Raw genomic sequence first — 22,345 nt, forward strand, 5'->3', positions numbered from 1 at the left:
GCACAATCAGCTTCAGATAATGTATTTCAGATAGCCTGGAAAGTAAAGGTAGACAATGCGCAAAGCTAATCACAATGTTACCGTCACGTCGTTGATCATGAAATTGAGGTATCTAAATCTTCATGACCTTCTTGGTTTATAAATTTCTATTGCATTAATGCTATATTTTGAGATTTTTACTGCGTGTTAATTTATTTTAATAAAGACAAAAAATGCACGTTAAGGGCAGTATCTTAGAACATTCGGTCTACGTGTGATATTAATAATTTTATTAATTTACACGTTATAGTTTTCATTATTCATTTAATCTTTTAGTTTGAATTGCTAGATCTTCGTCCCAAAGAAGCGTCAATCATTCAGGCCTCATCTACTCTACAGCATCTTTTCAGCTTTTTCATTTCATAAAGGAAGAAGAGCAAGAGCAAAAGAGATATATAGGGTTGGGTCATAAATATTCATCTAACAATCACACAAGATAAACGACAGTTGATATTGAATCGAGCTCGTTCCAATTACAGCATCCTTTTTACCCGACCCATCTCCTTGTTTGATTAAATGCCCGACACAAACCCCAACGACAACAACATCAGAAAACTAAGTTTGATGGATATGGCCCACTATCAGGGCAGAGGGGCTGGGGTAAAGTGATTTGCCCGAAAGGAAGGTGTGGTCTTGTTTGGGAAGATGGTCTTTCTGTTTGAAGGGGAGCGTGTGGGGGGGGGAGTGGGGAGGTAAAGTGTAGCTACATCTTTTGCCTTAGATAGAAGCACTTCGTCAAAACTCTTGTTACGAGCAAACAGCGGAACCAGAATTGCCCTGGTTATAAATAGGGCAGTTCGATCACTGTTTTTATGAGGTTACTCAGACCATGAATTTTGCAGAGCTTTCTTCAATATTTAACGTTTTAGGAAGTATAGGACAACATTTTTCGGTAAAAATTCATATACGTAAGAAGAAGTATGAAGATGATCTGAATGCGTTCAAACACGTTATAACACGCTACGTTGAATCGAGAGTCAAACATAATCATAATTATATCACAATTATAATAATACTAAATCGATCACTGTTTTTATAAGATTACACAATCCATGATTTTTGCAAAACTATCTTTAATATTTTACATTTGCAAAGAATTGGATAATTTAAAAAATATTCAGGTAGTTTTTAAGTAAATATTCATGTACATACTTAAAAATTCATAAATTCATATACATGGAAATGCATATACATAAGGAGCTATGCAGAAGTTATAAATGCATTTAAATGCTATACCACGATATTTTAAATCTAGAAACTTAATCAAAATTATATCACGCTAATAATTATATTAAATTGATCACAGTTTTTATGAGGTTACTTAGGTCAAGAATTTTTCAGAGCATCCTTCCACGTTTAAAAAGAGTGGAACAGTAGGAACAGTAACAAAATCATGTTTATTGGTAAAAATACATCTTGTTACGTAGCTACTTATGATCGGTTCAAAATAACTTAATGTAATAGTGTGTGTTGTTAGTAAGTAAAAAAAAAAAACATCTGATGTATCAAAAGAATTAGAGACGAGATTTTGGATCTTACTTCCATCTTAAAGAATATCAGGCAGAGGAAATTGCATGCTATACCCTTTTATTGGGCATTTCCCTAGAACTTTGGAAAATTTATAGGAAATGAAAAGAGCCAGCCTGTGCCAACTTCTATTAGTTATTACCAAAAATAAGACAGTACCGAAATCCTTTAAATCTTAAGATCATTAAAATGAGGATTAAATTTCGTAATAAACCTTTTAGATCTTAAAGCGAAGGAATGTATTACGAATTTATGACACATAAAAACAACAATTTGCATATACGAAAGAAGGTATTAAGGTGCTTAAATCAATTTAAATTATACAAAAAATATTGATTACTTAAATTATGCATTCATGATTTGCTTAAAAAAATGTTTTTAGACTATATTTTTTCGCTAGTGGCGTTTAGTTTGTGTATTTTATTATAGAGTTGTAGTAGTAGCATTTATTTAAGTCGCTATTATTGAATAGTATATGGATGGAGTCTTTTTAGAAAAATGTAAAGATGCTTCGTTATAGTAACTGTGCTGAGTAAATGTCTATAGAATTATTGTTAAATGTACTGTTATAAGAATTACTGTTAAATGTACTGTTATAAGAATTATTGTTAAATGTACTGTTATAAGAATTACTGTTAAATGTACTGTTATAAGAATTATTGTTAAATGTACTGTTATAAGAATTATTGTTAAATGTACTGTTATAAGAATTATTGTTAAATGTACTGTTATAAGAATTACTGTTAAATGTACTGTTATAAGAATTATTATTAAATGTACTGTTATTAGAATTATTGTTAAATGTACTGTTATAAGAATTATTGTTAAATGTACTGTTATAAGAATTACTGTTAAATGTAGTGTAATAAAAATCAATATATTAGGAGTAGAAAATTATTCATATTTAAATAACAAAGAAGCGTTACCAAAAGCTCGAGAATTATCAAGATTGCATTTCTAAGAATTATCTTTCACTGCCCTTGAATTAATTTTGATGGTTTTACAATTCCGCATATTTATTACCCAACTATTAATGGGTGAATTCCACTTGTTAGGAGTTAAGTCACAAGTAATTAGTCAACATAAGTGTCAAATTTAAAAGAAAGGGTGTGAAAGACAATATTATAAATTTTTTTGAATGGCTTTAGCTATGTTTTTCTTTGAAGTATAGTCATAGGGACTGACAACTGCTTAACAATCAAAGTATGGAAGTATCTTCTCACGCTGCTTAAGAACAACCTTCCACGTGAGCGTAATTTTGAAACCGTACTTTTATTTGCATAAACGATCTGAAAACTTCAATAATTTTTTTTTCATAAAAATGTAAAAACTCTCATTCATTTAATCCCCGAAACCACTATTTCAGGTAATTTAATGATTTGGTGACTAACTTGTCAAGTTTGCCAAATTGGTACCCAAATCATAAATGTACGATTCTACAGCTATTTATAATTCTATTTAAATTGAGGTTCAGACAATAATAGCCTAAAAATACTTAAAATTCACTGAAAAATTAGATAGTTTGAATAAATAAAAGTACCATTTCAAAGGTATACAAACAGCTCGTCAATAGTGGCAAAGTACCCACTTAGTGACGTATGCTGGAATTTCAGTACATCAGTTTTTATGCAATTTCTAAGTCTTAAAATGTGCTTTATCCCCCTTTCATGTATATGACAGCTGAATTGAAACACATTGTGTGCGCAAAAGAAGGCATGAATAAATATTTACCATTATAGCATTCATATAAATTTGATTATATTACAAATTCATATAAATTTGATTATATTACAAATTCATATAAATTTGATTATATTACAAATTCATATAAATTTGATTATATTAAAAATTTATATGAATGTTATAATGGTAAATATTTATTTAATGTGGTAATTATTATTATTCTTTATGCTTGTATTTTCATTAGGGGCCTCGGGGCACTGTTTGTTTTGGCTTTGCCACTAACAACAGAAAGGCTCCTGTGTGTTTACAGACAGTGTGTCCCCTGATGAAGTGCTGCTCTGTAAACACACAACTTTATTTAAATTTTTTAAATTATATGTAAATTTTTTTTGAGTAAATTTATATTATTACTAGTTAATAAATCAATGGCATTTATTCGAAATTATCTCAGATGTACAAAGCACCAATCAATGTAATGAATTGAAAATAGTTTTTTGAATCTAAAAACGTGATTTGTATTTGATTAAAAACTCTGATTCAATACATAACGTAATTTAATGTTGCATTTTAAGATTACATTCTATGTTGTACAGCGTTTCGCTAGTCTTAACTATTTCATATTGCACAAAGCATACGCGTTATTTCCGGCAATTGAATTTCATTAATTATTCAATACGCATAAAATAAAAATAACGATTCACTTAAATTTAAGAGCTCATAAATGACACAAAAACGTGCATTGGTCTTCATCAGGATAAAACATTTTTCATTCCGTAGCGTATTTTAACAGAAATGACGATTCCAGAAAGGGAAGCGAAAAAGTTCAAGCCGTAAAACCATTTATCTTATTTTTAATTACAATCCACACAGACAAATTATCTTAACACCAACGTTAGCTTCATCCAAACCGTGACCGATTCGAACATTCAAAATCCTGGTTTAACACGTCCAAGAAGACTAGAAAAAAAATAAATAGAAGGAAGAACCACTAAAAGATCATCTATACGAATCAATCCCTGATAGATCATATATCATCCATAAGTGTCACCCATAAAACTCAGAAACCTAATGGGAAAAAAGCCAAATGGCAGAAAAAATAATGAAATAAATGCGCGTTACTACCATTTCTCTTTGAAGGTACCAGGCGCAATGAATCATGGGAGATGACGAGTGAGGAGTTGTGGCTATTGAAGATCGACCGCTAATACATAAAACAATAATAATAACGCTCGTGCTGTTGTAGAAATGGCAACGTTTCGTGAATTGAAGTTAAGAATTGCAATGATATTTGTTGCAATTAAAGGGTTAATAGTCATTGTTACGTATTAATGACTTTTATGGTCATAAAAGGGATACATAAGTGTGAATTGAATATTGATGACTATGTCTTCGGGGCATTTTATATGGCGAATTAAATCTTTTTTATTGATGAATAAAGATATACGTTATCGTGTAATGGACAGTTTTTGACAAATCATTTCGATGTAAAGCAATTTTGGGTTTATGTAGCTTCAGCGTACACCATGAATCTATCTTTTTGATGTTATTAATTGCACAAAAATTATTTTTTGAGTTAAAGAGATGGATGATGTTAATTACTTTCATGAAAAAATAGCTAAATTCTCTACATTTTTATACTTTCATCATTAATACATCATCATAAATAGTATATAAATACGTCAAAAACTGTATATAAACACATCATTAACAGTATGTAAATTTAAGTTTTTAAAAACTTGCATATTTTCTTGTAGGTCTTCCCATGTTATTAGTTTTGCAAACATTTAAGTTAAGGTGATGGATGATTTAATTACTTTTATGAAAAATAGCTAAATTTTCAGCATTTTCTACTTTCATCATTAATACATCATCATAAATAGTATATAAATACGTCAAAAACAGTATAGAAACACATCATTAACGGTATGCAAATTTAAGTTTTTAAAAACTTGCACATTTTCTTGTAGGTCTTCCCATGTTATTAATTCTACAAACATTATTTATTTAAGTTAAGGTGATGGATGATTTAATTACTTTTATGATAAGTAGCTAAATTCTCTGAATTTTCAACTTTCATCATTAATACATCATCATAAATAGTATATAAATACGTCAAAAACAGTATATAAACACATCATAAATGGTATGTAAATTTAAGTTTTTAGAAACTTGCACATTTTCTTGTAGGTCTTCCCATGTTATTAATTCTACAAACATTATTTTTTTATGTTAAGGAGATGGATGCTTTAATTACTTTTACGAAAAATAGAAAAATAGCTAAATTCTCTGCATTTTTCTAATTTTATCATTAATACATCATCCTAAACAGCATATAATCATCTACTGTATATAAATGTTTTTAAAAACTTGCATATTTTCTTACATATCTTCACATGTTATTAATTGTTCAGAAATTAATTTTTGAATTAAGGTACTGGTTATGGTACTTTTATTTACGTCGCACTAGAGCTGCACAATGGGTTATTGGCGACTGCTTGGGAAACATCCCTGAGCATGATACGGAGACAACTTACATGGGTGACATCCCGTTTTACAGAGAGGACACAATAAAACACCATCCATTCATCCACAGATCGTAATTTTGGCCTAAACCAGAGCATGATCGATCTCCAATGAATACCCCTAAAGGAATTGATTTACTATGAGAACGTGGAGGACCTTGTGACTACGACAGATTTAACATGCACCAGTCTACATTTTGTACACGAGGGAGTCTTCGGCCGGCGGGGATTGAACTCACTTCTCGCAAATGTATCAACACCCTACTACCCAGGCTATACTGGCCCCTTTTGAGTTAAGGAGATGGATGATATTAATTACTTTTATGAAAAATAGCAAAATTGTCTGCCTTTTTTTACTTTCATCATTAATACAGCATCATCATAAACAGTATCTTAACACAACATAAACGGTATATGATTGTAAATTTTTAAAAACTTAACTTAACTTGCTATAATTTTAACTTAACCTGCTATAATTATAGATTAACCTGCTATAATCTTTTAACATGTGATAATTGAAGAGTTTAGTGGAAACAATTTTAAGTAACTGTTCTGTTAATTGAGAAAAAAGTATCCAAATTATCAATAAGTACCCAATTGAGTTCATTGGGAAACAATATTTTAGATTGAAAAACTATTTACTTTATAACTTAGTTAAATTGATAAGTTTCTGATAAATAATAATAATAATAATTAATGCAGCCTTCAAAGTTTCCATTTTGTCCCTTAAATATTTTTTTCGGCAATGACCACCAGGATATTAACTTTCTGTCATTCGGGTATCAGAAGGACATATTCGTTTGACACTTTTTCAGGGGCACAATATTTGGTGGGTCAATTTTGTTCCCACAGAAAGGACAGATAGTACAGAGAAGAGAAGAACATTAATTTCTTATCCGGTATTTGTACCCTGGACCTTTCCGACTTGAGGTCAACTATCTGACCACGATGCAAGTCCGTCGGCTTGTTCTTTCAAATGACTTTACGTTGTAAAAAAAAAAAAAAAAAAACGAAAAGGCGCATGTATTCTTAAGCAAGGAAATTAAAAGTATCTATTAATGAATATCCTGCGTATTTTTTAGATTCCTTTAGGTTACAATACTAGCTTAGCTATAATACATCACTTTATTCTTTAACCTACAGGATATAATCAGTTCAAGAGTAATTTAAGAATAATTTTGTTGAGGTTTAGGAGCAATTTTGTTATTAGCTAAGGAGTAATTTTGCTACGTTAAATAACTGGAGACTATTAAGATAGTAATATTTTTAATGATGGCTCAGGTTGTATTTAAACTCTGAACGTATACACCCTCCCCATACTAAATCGTTCTGTAGTTTAAAAGCGCAATTTTTTGAATCACGATATTAGGCTAAGGAACTCTATCTTTTAATTGACAATGAAAAAGAAGCGCACGAGCCATGTGAAAAAAATACAACCCGAAGACAAGGCCCAACCCCATCTATATTCTTCTTTCTCTAATTTCAGACGGCTTATGAATAAATTAAATGCTAGAAAGTAACATTTAGGTAACATTTAGAAAGTAACATTAATGAGAATGCATATTCAAGGTTTCATTAGTCCTATAGTTTATTTTAACTTCCAAAAAATTGTACTGTTTTCTTATAAATTATCAAAATTTCTTGTATGACAAGATTTTTTCTGTTGAAATGTTTGAATCATACATTTTAAAAAGTTTTAATTAATTTGACTTAAAACAATACCTTTAACTTTCAACGGGACAAAAAAATCTCAAAATAGAATATTATTTGCAATTTAATGAAAATTTAAATAAAATCTTTTCAGCATTAGTTGGAGAAATATTTTTGTAGCATTGAGGGGTTCGACACTGATACGAAAAACATATTTTTTAATGATTTTTAAGGCTGGATTTTAAAAAAATATATATAAATTATTGCACATTAACTGTCCCATACTAAAATCTTGTCAATTTAATAAAAAAATTTAATTGAAATGAATATTTTTTGAATTACAGAAATAATTTGTTTTCATTCAGTGACCTGACACTGATATTAAAGAGAAAATTTTTAATCATGTCTCATACTTGACTTTTTAAATAATTGAAAGTAAGAGTTACTTTCTTTATGTGAGAAAATGAATTTCCAGGGTTTCATTGATGTTGCGCTTAATTATTTTCTCAAATTTTTTTGAAAACTTTTCTATAAGTCATTCAAATATTTTTTATGATGACATACAATTCTCACATTAATTCTAATTTTTTTTTGCCTTCTGAACTACCGAAAATTTTTTTTTGCATTCAGTGATATAACACTGATATTAAAGAATTTTTTTTTTAATTATTGCTGAAGACTGGCGATATATAATAGAAACTTACAGTTACTTTTTTGAATTGAAAATGAATACTCAGAGAATTCTGTGCATTAAAGTTTTGTTGGACATTTCTTCTTAAAAATGTGATTATTTTTCTGTATGTTATCAAAATTATCTGCTTGCTGACTAATATTTTTAAATGCTTAAATTATGCATTAAAAAAGTTTTAGTTAAATGTTTGAAAATGATACACCTTACTTTAAAAACAAAAAAGTTAGAAAAACTTTCAAGCTTGCATGTTATTCCAAACTTAATATAAATATTCCTTAAAAGTGACGTGTTTTTGCATAATAATTTTTACTTGTATTCAGTGGTCTGGCACTGAATACAAGACTTAGACAAGGATTTGGTAAATAATGGAAGGTAATATTTAATTTTTGGAGATGGGAAATAATCTTTGTGGTTTCTTTAATCTTGCATTTGATTATTTTCCCAAAAGAAATTGATAATTATAGGTAATCAAAATTATTCCATGTTATTTCAAACTTAATATAAATATTCCTTAAAATTGACGCTTTTTTGCATAGTAATTTGTTCTTGTATTCAGTGGCCTGGTACTGAATACAAGACTTAGACGGGGACTTGGTAAATAATAGAAAGTAACATTCAATTTTTAGAGATGGGAAATATTCTTTAAGGTTTCTTCAATCTTGCATTTGATTATTTTCCCACAAGAAATTGATGATTAACCTATAGGTAGTCAAAATTAGCTGTATGCTAAAAATAATTTTCTTAAAAAAAATGATTGAAATGCCACAACCTTAAAAAGTTTTATTTAAATTTCTGAAATCTGTACTTTTTTCTTCAAAAATAAGCAAAAATATGCAATCAAGAGTGCATGTTACTATAAATTTAATACAAGTTACTATTTAGTTATAGAAATAATTTAGTTGCGTTTTGTGACCTGGCTCTAATATTAAAAAAAAAAAAATAATATCTCCTTAACGATGGCTCAGGCTGAAATTAAAACAATTAAATTCTCAACACATTACCTACATCATACTGAAACCTTCTGTTGACTGAAAAAGCAATTTGTTTTTCCATCACGACATTAGAAAAAAAGTATTCTACCTTCTAATTGACAAAGAACAAGAAACACACGAACAGTGTAAAAGATACGACCCGAACAGAAAACCCAGCCCCGTCGCTTTTTCTTCCTCATCTAATTTCCGAACGCTTATGAATAAATTAAATAATAGAAAGTAACCTTTACTTTTTGGAGGTGAAAATGAATATTCAGGGTTTCATTAATGCTGTGTTTGAAAATAAGTTTGCCTTTTGTTAGAGTATCGCGTGCATTGAAAAAGAAAGGTCATTTCTTAAGTGTAAAGATTGTATTCGTCACCGATGAAAGCGTATGTATCTGGCAATGAAAGAAATGTCCGTCTGTGACGTGTAGAATACATGTTTTGCCCTTCGAATGCAGATACGCCTTGATTAAAAGAAATAAGGTTACAGGGAAAGCGATGTGAGTCAAGAAAACGATTTTGTAAACGTCACAATTTTTTTTCATCCTTCTAATTTCTTCTATCGTCTGCTTATGATGCATGTTAGATATCTATAAACATGTATAATAAACAAATGTGACGTAATAGAGATTTGTTACATGCAATTGTGAGTCAAGAAAACGATTTTGAAAACGTCACAATTTTTTTTTTATCCTTCTAATTTCTTCTATAATCTGCTTATGATGCATGTTAGATATCTATAAACATATGTAATAAACAAATGTGACGTAATAGAGATTTGTTTCATGCAAATATTAAGTATAATGATATTACGTTAGTGTAATTTTTATTATATGTATTGATCTAATGAAATAGGATAGCAGGCAAAGCAATGTGAGTCAAGAAAACGATTTTGAAAACGTCACAATTTTTTTATCCTTCTAATTTCTTCTATCGCCTACTTATGATGTATGCTAGTAATCTACAAACATGTGTGACGTAATAGAGATTTGTTATACGCAAGTATTACGTAACAGTAAATGATATTACGTTAGTGTATTATTCTGTGTATTGATCAAATGAAAGAGGGTTGTAGGCAAAGCGACGTGAGTCAAAAAAATAATTTTGAAAGTGGCAAAATTTTTTTTGTAATTTTCGCTATCGTTTGGTAATGATTTACGCTCAGCATAAACATGTTTAATAAATAAATATTACATAATGAACAGTGATTCATTATCGGCAAATAATACGTGACAACAAAAAATATTACTTGGTTGACTTTTGTTGGTTTGATCAAAATAAGACTTCAGATAAAATGATAACAGAAGAAACAAAAATGATTCTGAAAACTCACAAGTTTTTTATTATTATTTCCAACATTGTTGCGTAATTACATGTATTTTATATAAACATACATATTTTAACAAATATTGCGTAATAGTGATTCGTAATAACAAATATTACATGGCAACAAGAAATAGTACATTAGTATATTGCAAGCAATATTATTGCTTAAACTTTTTGCTTGAAAATTTTTTGTAAAAAAAATAATATAAGGTCTAGTTTATTTAAAAAAAATATTTTTCCTTTATTAAATACTAATTAATTAACAATAATTAATAATTAATATTATTAATTAATAATTAATAATAGTTAAATTATGTCTTCAACATTTCAAGAAATCAGTTAGAAATGTAAACTAGGAATGCATTAAGTATTTTAAGTTAGAGTAGAACAAAATATAAGCGTATAAAGTTACATTGCTTTCTTAATTTTACAAATTTAAAGTATAATCTTTGTTTAAATTTTAGGAGGTAAAAATTTAGCATTGCGGAATGAATAAATTGAGCTAATGATATCAACTTTTCCATAAATGTCTTACAATCACCTAGTTTTAGTTGTAGTTTGACCATTAAAATTCTAAATCAGATGGAATTTTGCAGATAAGTTCTAGTACGTAAATCTATTTCATAAATTTCTAAAATAAACAATAGCAATAGATGCTGAAGTTAAAAGAGCAAGATTATTTGTTCACAAACGATTGTGTAGGTGGTATTAGATTATGACTGATTCCTGATTAATTTTTACAATCTGTTTTGCTGGTCCATTAAAATTATAGAATTTAGAATAATATTAAAAATGTGAATTGCGTTTCGCAGTCGTGCTAGTTCTCCTAGCAGAATAGCTGATTTCCAAAAAATGTATTTTTATTTCAAGAAATTTTAAATTTTTCTGGAATCTAGTGGACTATATTAATTATATGTATTTAATTTAAATGGAATATGATTTTATAAATCATTTTATTTTTAACTTATGCATGGATTATGAGCTGTTTTAAATTAACAAGAATAAAATTTGCATTTAAAATATGAAAATAAAATTTGTTAATTATGTTTTAATCATAAATAATTCTAAATAAGGATACCATGAACTATTCATAATAATTATTAATTTTAAATAAAGATTATGAATGAACAATATGGTTTCAATTAAGCATTAATCAACTATATTCAAAATATTCATTTTATAAAAGAAAAGAAAAGATTCAATCAAAAATAAATCATTAGTTCATTTCAATTTCAAAAATAAAATTAATTTTAAAATTTAATGATTTATTTTAAAATTTAATGATTTATTATTATTCAAATTGCAATATTAATTAAACATTAAAGTTTGTAAATTGAGGGATTAATAAATGATAAATTCAGTCACACACAAAATTATCGTAAATAACAAATATATCATTCAACGAATATTTCCTTAACCAGTTCACGTGACCTTGCTTGACTTACTTCATTTTTCTTCCATAGAAACAGGTTTCAAATCTCTATCGAATTTATTATTATTTTTTTTTAAATACTTAATATACGCTATTTCCCTTGATTCGAGTCGATAGTTTACAATAGAAAACATTCTTTTCCGGAAGAAAAATTCAAATAAAAAGTAAAATGTAAATTCCAGTTTCGCCTTTCATCCATATAAAAAGGGGTGCCCTACATACATCTTTCACTCACTCTTGGAACTTTACAAAGATGATAGCTTTTGTAAGTAATCAAAACTGCGTTCAGTTTATTTACTAAAAACAATATTAACTAGTATTTCGTTTTAAGCACCTTAAGATTATTTTACGAACGAGTTTTTAATGAACTGTGTTAATTTTGAATTTTATTTTAACTTTTAATTCTTTTTTATTCCTACTCGATATATTGCTCTGATTTTTTGTAACTATGTTCAAAATTTGGAATAGATTTATATTGCTTTCAAATGAAATATATATTTCAAATATTTATATTTTTTTTGGTAGATTAAACACACTTATATTAAATATTGTTTTCATTAACTAGTTTATTAGCTCTGTCAGAGTTTTCGCCTAATAACTGAATTCTAATAACCAGCACATTAAATTTTTTTATATTCTAATATTTTTCATTAAGTATCATCAATATTTGAAAACTGTAATTAATATTTTCCCTTAAACCACCCCTCAATTATGTCATTGCTGCAATAATGTAAAAAAGTACCTCTATATATGTTACTGCTTTTAACTATAGTTTATAACTATATTTTATAGTTACTGCTTATAACTATATCTTAACTATTAAGACATTTTGACAGTGAAAATTTTCTTCTATTTTTGTTTTTCAGAAAAGTAGAAAATAGTTTGATAATATTTTTTGAAAATTTAATGGAAATAATAATGTTTATTTTTTAAAAAGTTAAAACAAAAAACTTTTTCTTATTTACATTTAAAAGAAACTGAAAATGTAAAAAGTGTTGTGTTAAAGCTTAATTAAGCAGCAAACATTTCCTTATTTGTCTTTTGTTCAAATATTTGCTTTTCATTTATTTTAAATAATACCGTTTCTTAATTTCTGTTTTTAATTAAATTATTAACTAATTGAAAAATTTTTAGAAACGTAATAAATTACCGACGTTAGAATTCTAAGCATTAAATTTGAAAATAATTACATTGAAGCTTAAATTATTTTTTATAGTAAGTGTACCAAACATTTATCATGATTTGATTAAGCATTTTATATTTTCTGGAAATTAAAATCTTAATTCTCTTGTGTCAAAGTCATAATATTTTATGCATAATTGTCAAATAAGCGGATATATATTAATTCTACTAGTATAAGATATAGAAGTTTAAATAAGATAGAAATGGTAAAAAATTAAAAAATAGCGATATCTTTTAGAGCAAGCAGGCTTTGCCCAAGAAAAAATCAAGTTTTGTTCTCTTTTAAAGAAATATATATATTAAGAGAAAAAAAATAAAGGGTGATGAAGGATAATATTTATAAAGCGTTCATTTATAATAAGTTAAAAAATAATTAATAGTAAGCCAAAAGTAAAACATCCAGTTTTTGTATTTATTTTTTAATGAGAAACTGAAAGCAAATGGTTGTGTTGCAAATAATTTTTATAATTTTATATTTTAATAGTACATCATGTTAATTCCATAAAAATAAATGAGGAATCTAATCGAATCATTTTTTATAATTATTGAGTAATCAATTATAATATTTATTTTATTAGAAGCAATGAATTAAATAATTTTTATGATAAAAAACTAATTATATTTATTATTTGGAATTGTCTAGTAGTTATACATAGTTCTATATTTTTATTAAAAAGTAATTAAACCATAAACAAATTTTGTCAGTTTTAGACGAGATTCTCAATCATAATCTTAAAGTTTCAGGTAACAAAGTAATGGTTTTTTGTGGGTTCTATTTATTAAATTATTTTTTTGCTGTTAGTTATTATTTGTTTTATTATTGTTTATTATTGATTGTTGTTTTTTTTACCCTCATTTTAATGTTCGATCATTTCTGTCCCATTTCAAACCATTTAGCTGTCACATTTAAACACAGTTTGAGGTAAGGGTTAATTTTTTCGCAGCATACTCAAAACTATGACTAATAAAATAACACTTTGTAAAAAAAAAAATTGATTAAAAATCATTCACCAAAACAAAACAATTGAGTTTTCAATAGTTTAATAATGAATGTAACCCTGAAAACTATAAAGAAAATGAAGTTACTGAGCTTTGTACAAAGATTTGGTAGTGAAAATATGAAACAGTTATGTACTAAAATATAAAATTATGTGTTAAAGTATATTTTATTACACGTTTAGAAATGAGATTAATAACTGTTCTATGTTCCGTTAATTACTTATTCCTTTGAAGTAAAATAGTTAGATGGGTTACAGTTTTTTGAACTGTGAATTTATACTTCATTATAGTTGAAATTTAAAGAATATATTTTTGGTACGAAGTAATTTTTGCAAAAACTAATTTTAATGTTTATTTTTTATGCAAGAAAAATATAGATTAGTGTATAAAGAGATTTCTCTTACAGAATTAAGTTAAGAATTTTTCCTGACAAATCGTTTTATTTATAGATTACTGTGCTGGCTTTGGCGGCATCCGTCACCGCTCAATACCCATACCAACAACAAGGACACCAACAGGGATACCAAGCTCAGCAATCATATCAACCACAACCATCTCAACACCAAGCTCCTGCTTACCAGCCACAATCCTATCAACCTCAACCACAGTCTTATCAACCTCAACCACAATCATATCAACCTCAGCAGCCAGCACATCAACCCCAACCCCAATATCATGCTCCAAGTACACAAGCTCGCACAGTAGCACCACCTGCTGCAGTTCACTATGTCAACATTGGTGCTGAGTTAGCTGGAGACTACAAGTTTGGTTACGATACTGGAAAGGGTCAAGACCAGAGCTTCAGAGAAGAAACTAGACTTCCAGACGGGTCTGTTAAAGGAGCTTACGGATACGTCGATGAAACTGGTAAACAGAGAATCATCAGATACACTGCAGGTAAGGATGGTTACAAGGTTGAAGGAGACGGTATCCCCAAAGCACCACCTGCACCAGCTCATGCAGCACCAGCGCAGGCAGCTCCAGCACAGCAAGGATATGGAGGTGCATACGGTGATAACCAACAATATGGAGCTGGAAGCTATCATTAAAAAACATTACCAATTTGAAAAGTTTTGTTGATATACTATTTAAATTTCTCACTTAAAATGTTTGGTGCTAATAATTTATTATGAATAATGTTTCTTTCAAAAATTTTCAAACTGTGTAAATGGAACTGATTTCAAGAATTATAATATATGTCTTAAATAGAAAATTTATCCTTAAATCAGAGCAAAAATCTAGCCTAATAAGTTTTAATTAAGAAAAGTAAAAAAGAGCTGACGCACAAAAAAATTTGTTTTTAAGAAATTAATTCCTATGAGACGTCATATATTAAGACTTGAGTTTACGATTTATAATTAAATTACGTAAATTTAATTCTGTAATCAAATTTAGTTTAAAAGTAATTACTGACATTTTTAAAATAGATTCTTAATTATTTATAAGAAAAATTAAAATTTTCAAATGAAATGCATTTTTTCTACTTCATAGTTAGGCATTAAATATGGAGTAATTACCAAAAGAAAATTAAACAAAATGCAAATAAAATATTAATATTCACAATTTCATTTTATTTTTTTCTAACTATCCGTATTGAAAACGTAAAGTACTAAACAATATCTCATGCTAATTTCCTAGAATTTTTTAGCTAAAAATTCTTGATAAACATTTAACTTTTTTTTTTCAGTTTCTGTAAGTTTGAATTGTAGAGGTTAAAATACTAAATATTTTTTAAATTTTTTAGAAGAAATAAAAATATCAAGATTTAATTCTTTCTAAAAAAACGTTCTCTTATAAAAACAACTTATTAATATTTAAATGCTAATATCATCGTTACCGATAGCTTATCGCAACGTTTTTCTTTGAGAAGAAAAAGCACTAAGAAAAAAAAATCGCCAAGAAGGAAATTACTGTTTTTTTATGCCCGAATAAAATATTCCTTTCTAATTAGAGAATATAACTATTTTTTCTATCAAAGCTTATTGGGCCAGGTAAAGAAAAAGGCTACAGAAGCTCATTAAAAGCAATGAACAAGCTATTTCAAATTTATAAGACGTTAAACAAAAAACGGAAATACTTGTGCATTATTTATTTTCCCAGGACTCCAGGTTATTTTTCTTTCTTTAAGCCAAAGACTCTATTTTTCCTTTTATTCTTTATTAAAATTACTTTGGACTTATTTTTCTGTATTTCCTTTCGCAAAAATCTCATAAATGATTTAAAATATCTAGTCTCCTGAAAAAAACTAAGTATCTTTTTGTATGCATTATCACAAAATTTCCAATCTAGATGTGCTGTGCCAAATGTAGAATAAAAAAAAATTATTTAAATTGTTACATTTAAATATGCTAGTGCATATTTATCAATTGCAAAGAGACTAATTTTGTTTTAGAAACATAACTGTGATTTAAAAAAATCATTCTTTGATCTTTTGGTTTGCTACAACTGTGATCTATTTGTGTAATTTTCAATAATTCAGTGAAAATAAAAATCATTTTGTTTTGTATTCAGTTTTGTTTTATTTGTTTAACGAACTTGCAGTAGGATCAAGAAAGCTTAAGTTAAGAGAGCAAGCGATAGAATGTTTTTATTTATTAAGTTTAAATGGGAACTCTTGGAGAAATTAAAATTTTACTTCAAGATTTAAGCGATTTAAAAGAATGAGTTGGTAAAAAACCACTTTTTATTGCTATTAAGTTAAGTGTGTTTGAAATAACTCTTGATGTAAGTTTCTAAAAGTAAAATATGAATAATAAAATGCATAAATTTTTATAAACTGTGCTCCTTGATTGGAAGAAGAAAGACTTATTTTGTATTTTAAAGTTAATTTTTTTTTAATTTTATGAATTAGTAAAAAGTCACACTTATTAGAGTGAGTGAAGTAAGTAAATATTTTCAAAAGATATCTTTCCTATACAGCAAGATAAAATTTTAAATATTAATGTAAAAAGAGATTTTCAGTGCAATTTTTGAAATTGACTTTAAGCAAATAGGCTTTGTTTTTACCGCACTTGGAAATAATAGATACTATTGAGAAAAAAAAGCTGGAGATTTTTCAAGGTGTCTAACTTTTGGTATAACTTCCACATGCTGCTGTCAGGAATATATTGAAACTGGTACTTTTATCAAACTTAAAGCTGAATTTGAATGCTTTAGTTAGGTGAAAAGTGATCAAAAATCTAATTTAAAGATTCTAGCACACATTTATTCAGGCATACAAAAGTATTTTTTCTCAGTGCCCACGCAGTGGACTGATCGTTAAGACACGGTTCCCAGCAGATCACCGAAGTCAAGCATCACTGGCTACGGTCAGTGTGCGGGTGGGTGACCACTTGGATCAGCCTGCGTAGGGACCGAGGGTGTGCGGTATTGGTCCTCGTTAAACTGTTCTACCGTAAAGTGCTCGACTTCGCGTGCAGGTCATCGGGCTACCGAAGCGGGGGTGCCATCCCCTCTGCAGAGGATCAAAATTGTGATGGCATGTCTTCGGATCATCCTCAGGGATGTTTCACAGACCGTCGCCAATAGCCCATTGTGCAGCTCTAGTGCGACGTAAATAAACAACAACAACAACAATGCCCACCCAATTGACACTCGTCAATCAGGTATCAATACGGCAGATTTGGCGGCAACTCTTTAAGGGGCACCATATTAGGTGGGCCAACGTTGCTTCCACACGAATGAGAGAACATTCATGCTTTGTCCAGAATTGGAACCCAGGTCCTTTCAGACGTGAGGTCAGCTCTAGTCCGGTCGGCTGGCATACTAAAGTTCGAGTTCGTTTGTAAAAATTGTGGTAAAGGAATAATTATTTATCAAAGCAGAGAAAAACTACTCTAAACTGTGCTTGTCCTAATACATTTTCTGAGTATATGTCATGTAAAATGGAAGAATTATTAAGAAAAGCAAGGCACATTGAAAAAAGCAGTTTCCTATAGGATATTAAAGGATTATTAAAGGAAAGGCAGGATATTAAAGGATTATTAAAGGAAAGGCAGGATATTAAAGGATTATTAAAGGAAAGGCAGGATATTAAAGGATTATTAAAGGAAAGGCAGGATATTAAAGGATTATTAAAGGAAAGGCAGGATATTAAAGGATTATTAGAAGATACTATATAATTATAATACTCATTTTTAGTTACAGATTTTAGTTACATTTAGTTTCATTTACCAAACTTTCATTAAAATTGAAGCTTAAGTGTCTAAATCTCAAATTCAGCAAAATTCATTAAAAAATATTTAACTTCTTAAAGCGAAGTTAAATATTTTTTCATGACACAAGAGAAAATTGTATGTATTAATAACTTATATTTAGACAGATAATTTAAGATTTCAACCATTCAAATAATTTAAAATGATTTTAATTTTTTTTCTTTTTTGAAAAGAAGCAAAGCAAATATTTATGTGAAAGATTACCAACGCATCGTATGCTTTTTTTAATATCATTATTTTTTATTTTATTCTGCATTCATTTCTCGCTAGATATCCAGATATGATAGCATAAATAAAGCCATTCTTATGCACTTTTTAAATACTAGTTGGCTATTTAATGCTGGCTATTTAATGTAATGTTGTAAATATATAAACCATCATTTCATCAATTTTTTCAATCACATTGTAACGGTATACTAAAAATTCAGATTTTTTAACTTAGTTCTTAATTACCACACATTCAGTATAAGGTATAAAACTGAAAAGTAAATTTATCCGAAGGAATAGTTTTTATGCCATGCTCTAAGTCATGATGATACCGCATTTACCAACATTTATCACACACATTAAAACCATACTGTATTGTTAATTTTACCTAAATAATTACCAAAGCACTTTGCTAAAAATATTCTTGCTTTTCGGTTTGCTTATAGAGCCAGAAAAAACGGTGAACAGTTTTAACTATACTTTTTTTTTCAATTTAACGTCAATACCTTCCTAATAGAAGAATAAATATCATTACGACATGAAAATTAAACTCAATTTGTATGTTAGGAAAATTTCTTTTATAACTAAGCTTTCTTGTTAATTTTTTGTAAACAAATTTTAAAATGCATGAAGAATTTTATAATTTTTTAAAATTAATACAATGAAATTAAATAATCAGATTATCTTTTCTATACGTTCAATTTAAGTACTCCGACATTAATTTATACAAAATAATTTTTATAAAACATTATATATTTTACTATAAGCTTAAATGATGTTACATTTTAAGAATATGAAAATATTTTCATTAAAAAAAATTCTTTTTATAAATAAAAATGCAGTATTTATAAATTTTCGCGTACTTAATATTTATGATTAGTATTTTAGATACAAAGTTTAACTGATGATGAATTAAGGGAATATAAAACAAAAAAGCTCTGTCCTTAAGTATAAAATAATTAAAAGTTCTTTTTTTTTAAAAGAAAAAGAAAGAAAAGCCCATTTCCCCCAATTTTCTGGACCTAATATCGCTGAAAATTAATAAATATATCCATATATTTTATATTCAAAGTATGATAATACCTTTTATAATTCATTCCATTTACCATAAAAACTAATAAGCGAGATTTTCCCATTTTTATGACCCGCTTACGTATTTTAATATTAATTTATACAATATTAGGGAAAGACATGCACGAATTTTCTTTTCCCTTTTATAATTAGAATTTAGTAATTTACTTTATTATACATTATATGCAAAGAGTCTTTAAAACACAAACAAAATTTCAATCCACCTTGATTAAATGCATAAAAGGCCTCATCTTACGCCAGAAAAATAATTAGAACAAAAAAAAATTATTTTTCTTAAAAATAGCAGAGGCTCATAAAATTCTTCAAGTAAACGTACATTGCATCAAGGTTGCTCAACCAATTAAGCAACCTCGAAAAGCTATCGATGCTGCTCCGAGTACGTGGTTAACGATAACGAATAAAGTTTCGAAAAGAACAATGAAAGTGTGGAATAAAAAAAAGAAGTTTTCCCTGTGATTAACCCATGTGTAAATTATTACCTGGGGCTCTGATAGATTATGGTAATTATAAGCGTATATTAAGCATTCCCCTCCCTCGTTATTTTTGTTCAGGTTTATTTGAGTTATTATACAAGTGAGGTCTTTAAAGAAAGTTTGTTTTTATCAAAATGTTTTTTGAACCATTATTTTTCGAAAGTAAATAAATAAAATAAGGTAAATGAGTAATTGCAAAACTAAGTAATTAATGTTATGTCTTTCTAATAATGTAGCATAGGAAGACACTGTCATAATATTTTTGCAAGACGTATCTTATGCAACTTATAAACATTTCCGGAACAATGGCACATTTTATAAAAGAATGTCATAATGTGATTAAATTTAGTCCAAAACAATACTTCAAAATCGAAGATATTTTTGAGAAAGGAAAACCGATTTTGAAAACCGAAAATGATTTTGTAGAATAATTTCCTTAAACACTTCGTGCTCTGTTGCACTGTGAAGAATTCTGGATAAAATTACAGTAAAAAGTACCGGTACTCTGAGTGTTCTAACATTTTACCGTAAAAATTTATAGAAGGAAAAACCTGATATATTGAGATTTTTACCGTAATGAATCACTATTGTTTAATAAATATTACTGTAAATAATACTGTAAAAAGGGATTTTATCGTAAAACGGCTTTTACGTATGCTGCACTAAGTGGGCTTATATTTTAAACCGTATTTTTATACTGAACTTTTTACAGTGCATGGCACAGTTACCAGCAAGGATTTATACATTTCTTAATGCTTCATAAAACGATATGGTCATTAACTGATTCTCATTTTTGTCGATGAATTCTTATTGGTCATAAAAATCATCTAATATGATCATTAATTAGCAAAAAGAGCCAGATTTCTTTTGTTGTCATCAATATTATATTAAAAGAAAGGTATAAAATAAATGTTTGTCAGTAAAACATTCTTCTTTTTTTAGCGGTACTTTACAGTAATTGAGAATATAACATTTTCGGACATTGACAGTTTCTAAAAGTCTAATTTCTAAGCTATATTTTTATTTCTAATTACAATTTAAACAATAGATGATATCACAGTAAAAGTTAGCATCCAAAGTTTCGAATTAACGTTTCTATGTGCTAAAGATAGTTTCATTTTCTAAAATTAATATTTTTAAAATTTGTTAAATTTTCAAATTTTTTAATTTCTTTTTAAAATTTTATTTTTATTTCATTGAACACAAATATACAAAATTATTCACTTCAAATTTCCCTGGTTGTAGAAAAGCACATTTTTAGATGTTTTATTTAGGAAAATTTAATGATATTTCAATTTCAATGGCCATTATGACTGGAAAAATTTGCAAATAAATGGTTAAAATTGGCACAAGTTTAGTATTTCTGGATCAACAAATGGCCCGGTAGTTGTAATCGAAGTTTTTTGTAATGATTTTGATAAAACTAATAATTAAATATGGTTTTATAATACGCGATAAAATTTGATAATTCAGTTTTGCGTTCTTTAAAAAAAGTGTGGCAATGGAAACTATAATTTTAAAAATAAGAATTTTCGATAAACCATGCATTACCTTATGAGCGGAGAAATTTCCACATAAATTATTTAAATACCGTACACATTTCTTTATTGCATTAATTAGATTTTTTTAAAAGAAATGTCCCTACACTGCGGATATTTTACCAAATTATTTTTTCTCCTTACAAATTGACCCCAATTTTGACTTTTTGGAATCTATGTATAATTGTTCAAGTTATAAATTGGGACATGTATGCTTCAAATGTTATATTATAATACAAAATGTTATTTTAAATAACGTAAAGTTTTCTTTAATCGTACATGAAAAATAAATATGGATTTTGAAATCAGGAAACACTTAACAATAATATTTTTAATTTTCTGAGATTTGGTAGAATTTTAGTCGAGTAAAAGTCGAAGTTTTGGAGAGACTTTGGAGTTAAACATTTAAAATACCCACTCCACAGTTGACCATGGATGCACTCTTTAAATATTTATAGTAGGAAATGAAAAATAATAATGAAAAATTTAAATATCTTTCTACGACTCACCGGTCCTTGTACGTTTAAGGTATGTTGTACTTTGTACGCTGTATTTAAAAATTTGTTACAAATTAAATAAGCAATTTCTTCATTCTCAAATTTTGTCGCGCAAGTGTTAAATTTATATTTATTTTTATAGTTGTTTTTTCAACTGATAATTTAAAAGTAACAAAAAACTTAATATTAATGTTAATACTTTCTTAGGATTTGGTAAAGTATAAGTCCGAATCCGAGAAAACTCCGGAGTCGGAGTTGAATATTTAAGCTACTGACTTCACAGCTGACCATGGATG

At 27.8% G+C, this 22,345-nt stretch overlaps 1 protein-coding gene across 1 annotated transcript; it reads left to right on the forward strand.

The window, feature by feature from the left end:
- The first annotated feature begins 11,956 nt into the window (after positions 1-11,956).
- LOC107440058 (uncharacterized) lies at positions 11,957-16,534 on the forward strand. The gene is made up of 2 exons (XM_016052836.4): positions 11,957-12,112; positions 14,478-16,534. Exons 1-2 carry the CDS (start codon positions 12,101-12,103, stop codon positions 15,075-15,077), a joined length of 612 nt encoding a protein of 203 aa, XP_015908322.1. The 5' UTR covers positions 11,957-12,100; the 3' UTR covers positions 15,078-16,534.
- Positions 16,535-22,345: the final 5,811 nt, after the last annotated feature.

Source organism: Parasteatoda tepidariorum, chromosome 4 (assembly GCF_982258835.1).
Source record: "Parasteatoda tepidariorum strain Cologne lab strain chromosome 4, Ptep-v5.0, whole genome shotgun sequence".
Taxonomy (NCBI): domain Eukaryota; kingdom Metazoa; phylum Arthropoda; class Arachnida; order Araneae; family Theridiidae; genus Parasteatoda; species Parasteatoda tepidariorum.